We start from the raw sequence: 6164 nt of genomic DNA, 5'->3' as shown, positions 1-6164 counted from the left end.
AATGATAAGTTTTGTAACCGAAATCGAACCGATGTTAGGCTAACCAACGAGAGCAGTTTTCATATACTTTTAACAGTTTCGGTTTTTAGAAATAGAAAACCGAAGTCTCAAGTTTGGTTTTTGATTAGTATCTAAACACCGAACAGTTGAGACCAAATTCAACCTTAGTTAAAACGCAATCTCTTTTGTTTACGAAAAAAAAAAGCGACATCTTGAAAAAGAAAATTAAAAGATCACTAAAACTCTAAAAGGATGTTGGTTGGGAAATAAAGTCCCTCTAAAAAGATAAAAATACGTGTCATTTGCTGGGCAATAATAGATTTGTTTCTCCATTAGTGCCGCTACACTGACTGCTCAACGTAAATCGATGTTTCTGATATTACACACCATCCCAGATCCACCCAATCTTTTTCTGCTGATATATAAGCGCCTCCGCATTTCCATCCAGGCCGAGTAGGTTCCCTTTTTTAACATCATTTTTCCGACCATGGGTGGATCCTCTTGGCCTTCTGAAACTCAGGTACTCTCTCTCTCTCTCTCTGACTCTATTTGACTGACATTCCAGTTTAAAAAGGATACTTAGTTCTTTGTAAGTGAAGTTACACTTGTATTTCAATGTTGAATGCCCACGTTGCTTTTTGGAAGCAGCAGCAACTGGGGTTCGCTTCTGAATTTGTCTTCAATGTGGGTTTCAAGTGTATGAGCTTGGCTTTCATTTCACAACTTGTTGAGTTTGTTTTCATATGTAATGTTGCTCATTTTTTAGCTTCAAACATATTACATACTGTTTTGTGTGCCGATTATGCGAATGTGGTATTTGCAGTTAAATGAAATTAGAGAGATAGTTTCAGAAATGTCTGGGAGAGGTAGGGAACAAGTCCGGGTCGTGGCTTCTCCTTATCGAATTTGTCCACTCGGAGCTCATATTGATCACCAGGTCAGTTTTCTCTAGCTCTTTGTTCTTTGTTTCATTGTTTGGCCTCTTGATTGATGCTATTTATGTGTCATTCGCCCGAAAAAGAATTTTCAGGTCCTTATGTTTCGATTGATTATCTAGAATTTGTCAGAGCCTTTCTTTATATGATGAAATGTATATTCAGTTATATTTCATGGCTGCAGGGCGGCATAGTATCTGCTATGACGATTAACAGGGGAATACTTCTAGGTTTTGTTCCTTCTGGTGACAACCAGGTAAACATAAACCATAGTTCTTAAACTGATATAGTCAATGACCAGAGGTGGTTAGAAACCGTGAGGATGTTAGCTACATTTCATTTCACATAGTATTATAGTCTAAGCAACAAACAATAGCAGACTGAAAGCTAGTCATTTTCTTAAATCAATATGACATTGGTGTTTTAGCATTTCTTTATTTTAACCAAATGGATATAAACTAACATTTAAGAAGAAGTATAATTTCTGGAAATGAATTTCGATTTGGTGTGCAGTTTCATACTTAGCCATGGACTTGGGTCCATGTGAGTATGTACCCACAAGTTGCGATTATATTCAAGAGTTGTCTGTATGATGTACATTAACTAGGGATAATTTTACCTTTATTGGTTCTGCTTGTCATTTTCATTGTGTAAAGTTCAGGATTTTACCTGATGAATCCATGAACTCTTGGCTGCGTGTTAACATCGTGAAGGTCCTCAACAATGAGTAGTGTGCAATCTTCTTATACTTGTTGATGTAGAGAGCCCATTGCTAAGTTGTTAACCTTTTCCTTTAGTTCTAACAGCCGATTTTTTGATTGTCATCAGACTTTTAGTTGATACATTGAACTATCGCTTGAATCATGTTGAACATAATTTGAAATTAACTTACTAGTTATGTGGTGTGTTGTTATAGCTTTTCACCTAATTCGGCCTTTAACTCAATTTCCAGCACATCTGAATCATTCTTTTTCTGTAGTCTTGCCCTAGATTGATCTTATTTCTTAGTTGATACCTTGAACTATCGGTTGAATCCTGTTGAACATAATTTGAAATTAACTTACTAGTTATGTGGTGTGTTGTTATAGCTTTTCACCTAATTCGGCCTTTAACTCAATTTCCAGCACATCTGAATCATTCTTGCTCTGTAGTCTTGCCCTAGATTGATCTTATTTCTCAGTTATAATACAACCTCCTTTCAAAGGCCAAATAATACATCCCTCCTACATAACTTGACGGAGGAATCCCAAGTACAGATTGACTGAGTCTCTTAATGAAATTTAGATACTTTTACCTAAAGTCAACCTCCCTTTTGCCTATCTGTGTATTAGCATGGGGTGGTTGAGTGACACATGGAGTATCCCAACATACCATAGAAATCAAGAAAAGCTATCAAAAGATACCACTCTTCGATTTCTTTGGTACACTATTGTCATGAAGAATGTATTTAGAAAATTTGTTGAATGGTTTGGAAGTTTGAAAATGCTGAACACAAACATACACAAGAGAAATATGTAAATCAAATAGTGAAAGTTACATCTAAAACTTAGCTTTTCACAATCGTTTTTGAACATTACTTTCCTTGTCATCTGCCCTGAGTTACTGAATGTGCTGTAGGTTATTCTACGGTCAGGACAGTTCAAAGGCAGAGTCAGGTTCAGGTGTGGGGTCCTTTCTCATGTATTTCTTATCTGTATCCATTGTTTTATTAATTTTCTTATCTACATCCCTTCTTAAAATCTCAAATAAAACTAACCTTTAAGAAACATTCACTATAGCTTAAATATCTTGCACTACTAGGCTCCATAACCTAAATTAGAGTTTAAGGACTAGGTTGAATACTTTAGGCATCAATTGCCAGTTTAGATAAAATATAGGTTGCAGTGAATGTGGGCAGCATAATGTTAGAATTTTAGGGCAGTTCTGAAGGGCAATTTGCTTAGGTTGTGGGAGTTTGGGGTTTCAATTGAACAAAAGAAAAATAATCTAAAATGAAATTTAACAGAAGGAAGAAACTTGTCACTACTGTAGTACTTTGCAGACATACTTGAACAAATAAACAAATTAGTGATAGTACCAATTATTTTAACTGTGAAGTTTCTTTCAATTAAAGAAGCCTGAAGATCTGTACCAGATGGGATTGTAAACACACAATTTTTGCCAGCTCATGAAAGTCCACTATGAGTTGACAAGGGAGTTTGGTCCTTAGGTCACAAGCCAATATGTGGAGCGTCTTTTGTTATAGTAAATATTTTTTTTGCATTATGTTTACTTATGTCCTGGTATTGACAGGAATCTACTACTGTAACATATAAATAGTATACCTGCTTATATTTCTTTTGTAGTCATACTGTTTTTATGAATTGATGAAGTTTCCATTGCTCGTTGCATTATGTTACACTAAATTGTGTGATCTCTGGTGACCTTAATTATTATTGTTTGTTCTATAGAATTGATGAAGTTTCGTGCCCTATGAACAATGGAAATGATGCTTCCAAAAGGGACGAAGAAAGTGATTGGGGAAGTTATGCAAGAGGAGCTGTATATGCATTACAGAGTAAGAAGACCTGTCTTGTCCAGGTAAGGGATATGCCTCCATTGACCATCTTCAGTGCTCAGTTCAACAATTTCCTTAAATGCTAATCATACATAGTTTGATGATTATGTGCCATCTTTCATTACACAGTTATCATGAATCATTTGTCCTTTCTTCAGAAAAAAAAGAAAGAAAAGAGGATGATTTGTTAATTTTGTTTCACTTGTTTCAGGGTATCATTGGATACATATGTGGTACTGAAGGTATGGACAGTTCAGGCGTTAGCTCTTCAGCTGCTGTAAGTTGATTTTTCTTGTTGATTGCCTTTGTTGTTAATGATGATAATGAACTATGTTTGTACACAAGCATGTAGAGACAAAAATCAAATATTGCAATGAATGTTTTGGTTTCATGGTCATTTGTTTATTTCTTATGCATTTCGTAGTTTACCTGGGAATTGGTAGATATCAAAATTCGTATTATGGGGTTATCAAATGATAGAAAATGCTTCAGCACGTTAATGGTAAAACAGCCAAAGTGGACCATCTCTCTGCACTAGTAGATATGGGAGAGTTGGTCTACCACCGCAGGGATTTGGTCCAGCACTGCAAGGGTTGGTCTTCTAAAGTAATATAACGAAACGGATGATGCCCTTGAATTATATTGAAAGTGAGATGTCCTATTATATTCAAGATTACAACATTAATTCATTCATATTATAGCCTGGATATAAATAACAAGTACACAAACGCAGATTCATCTGTTTTGCAGTACATTCAATTTTACACTGCTAGAATCATGGATGTATGAAATCACTTGGCAAACTGAGAAATAATCATGAAAGCTTGTCCAAAAAAATCAGTGTTCAAATACTAATTTATAAAATTCTAGTGGACAACCAGCCCAATTAATAGCCACAGTTGAGTTTGGTTATCATTGAGAAAACTTGTTGGTGGCATATGTTCAAACTTAAGATTAGCCAGAATAAGGGGAAACTCTAGACTAAGAATTACTTAGCACTATCTATGCTTTGTTATATATCTGTAAAGTTATGTAGAGTAAAGACTGTTCTGTAGTAGACAGCTTGTGGAGCTTTGTACTTATTATGTTGAAAGTTCCTTTCACCAACATCAACCCATATATTAACAATCAAATTTTTGACAGGTTGGTGTAGCTTACCTAATGGCTTTGGAAAATGCAAACAATTTGATTGTGTCCCCTGAAGAAAATATTGAGTTTGATCGGTAGGTTTCTTTTTGAGGGTCTAATATGTGGATACTCCTGTCTTTTCCATAATATAATTATAGATTCATCTCAAAAATAAGATATAAAAGAATCTAGCACTCCCCAACCCCCAGGCATAGACCTCGTTCACCAACAATTGAAATTCAGCTTGTATTGGGAGGTACAGGAATTTTGAATCATGATCAAAACTCAAAAGCTGAAGTGTTAGGATTTGTGGCCAAGCGTAGTTATTATCCATGTGTTTGCTTTTTCTCGAGTTCCGGGCATAACGAATAATAAAAGCTATTGTTTGAAGTTTTGCTTTCAACCTATCTTCTCCCTTTTTTTGTTCATCATGTTCTTATTCAGTTATAGATTTTATGTTATTAAAGTATCATCTTATTTAACATGGAATATTTACCAATGACATCATTCCACATATTTTGTACTGTGTCAAACCTTTTGAGTTTCATTCTTTCTTCTTAATTTCCTAATAAATATAACATTTTGTAGTTTTTAATTTATGTTTGTAGGCTGATTGAAAATGAATTTCGGGGCCTGAGGAATGGTATATTGGACCAATCAGCCATATTACTGTCAAGCTATGGTTCTCTACTATGCATGAACTGCAAGGTAATGTACAAAATTGAGTGTATTTGATGTAATTTGAAGCAAAGTAATGACATCACTTTAACTGCGGCCTCTGATTCTATTCTGGACATGTTTATTTAATTCTAGTTTTGATTCATTCTGCATTGTTGCTATCTTATGATGACTTGAATGACCCCGTCGTATTCACAAATTGATTCACTAATTATCTATTTATTTTAATTTTTATATGTTTGTCTTCTGACCTATGGTGATCGCTCATAGAAGTCTGCATTCTCTGCTTGTAACAACATGCACACAGTTTTTGTGTCTGGAAATCACATCCTTGAGAAGAGTGTCTGAAATCAAAACACATCATAAATTTAATATATTTTGATGACAATTTAGTATTATTAATTAAAGCACTAAGCATGGGTTTTAGGTGTAAGCATATGGCTTTTATTTGGACAGTTAAGTACTTCGGGAGCTGTATGTGGAGGACAGATTCCATGTGAGTTAATGAATAGCCTCTTAGAAGCATACAACCCTAACTCATGATAAGGAAGCTTGTACTTATAAAAGTTACTTAACTTAGTCTCATGCTGTCTGATATGTAAAAATTTATAAAAGAATATCAAAGTTGCCCCTTCTAATATTTATATCCAATCAATTTGAACTAATTAAAATTTATAAGATGCTTTTGCCCACTAATATTTCAAGTTTAAATAACATGTCCATGTTGGTGGAACTGTTTTCTGTATGCATGGGCTATTTATCATGTTATGTTCCTCTCTCTATTTACAAGTGCTATGATATACTATTCATTAGTGTAGAAATGGAGGCTGAGGGACTTGATCCCGCCATCATCCTCTCTCTCTCTC

At 34.8% G+C, this 6164-nt stretch overlaps 1 protein-coding gene across 1 annotated transcript in view; it reads left to right on the top strand.

Annotated features, from left to right (window-relative positions):
• The first annotated feature begins 352 nt into the window (after positions 1-352).
• LOC101309156 (galacturonokinase-like) overlaps positions 353-6164 on the top strand; it is a 9967-nt gene continuing 4155 nt past the window's right edge. Inside the window, exons 1-8 of the mRNA XM_004299728.1 lie at positions 353-520; positions 824-937; positions 1120-1191; positions 2553-2596; positions 3386-3515; positions 3704-3769; positions 4636-4715; positions 5229-5328. Of these exons, the coding sequence (XP_004299776.1) occupies positions 488-520; positions 824-937; positions 1120-1191; positions 2553-2596; positions 3386-3515; positions 3704-3769; positions 4636-4715; positions 5229-5328 (639 nt within the window). The 5' untranslated portion in view covers positions 353-487. The remainder of the gene's footprint in view (positions 521-823; positions 938-1119; positions 1192-2552; positions 2597-3385; positions 3516-3703; positions 3770-4635; positions 4716-5228; positions 5329-6164) is intronic.

The sequence above is a fragment of the Fragaria vesca genome, linkage group LG5 (assembly GCF_000184155.1).
Source record: "Fragaria vesca subsp. vesca linkage group LG5, FraVesHawaii_1.0, whole genome shotgun sequence".
In the NCBI taxonomy this organism is placed as follows: domain Eukaryota; kingdom Viridiplantae; phylum Streptophyta; class Magnoliopsida; order Rosales; family Rosaceae; genus Fragaria; species Fragaria vesca.
The sequence above is the reverse complement of the archived record's forward strand: the minus strand, read 5'-3'. Positions and strand labels throughout refer to the sequence as shown.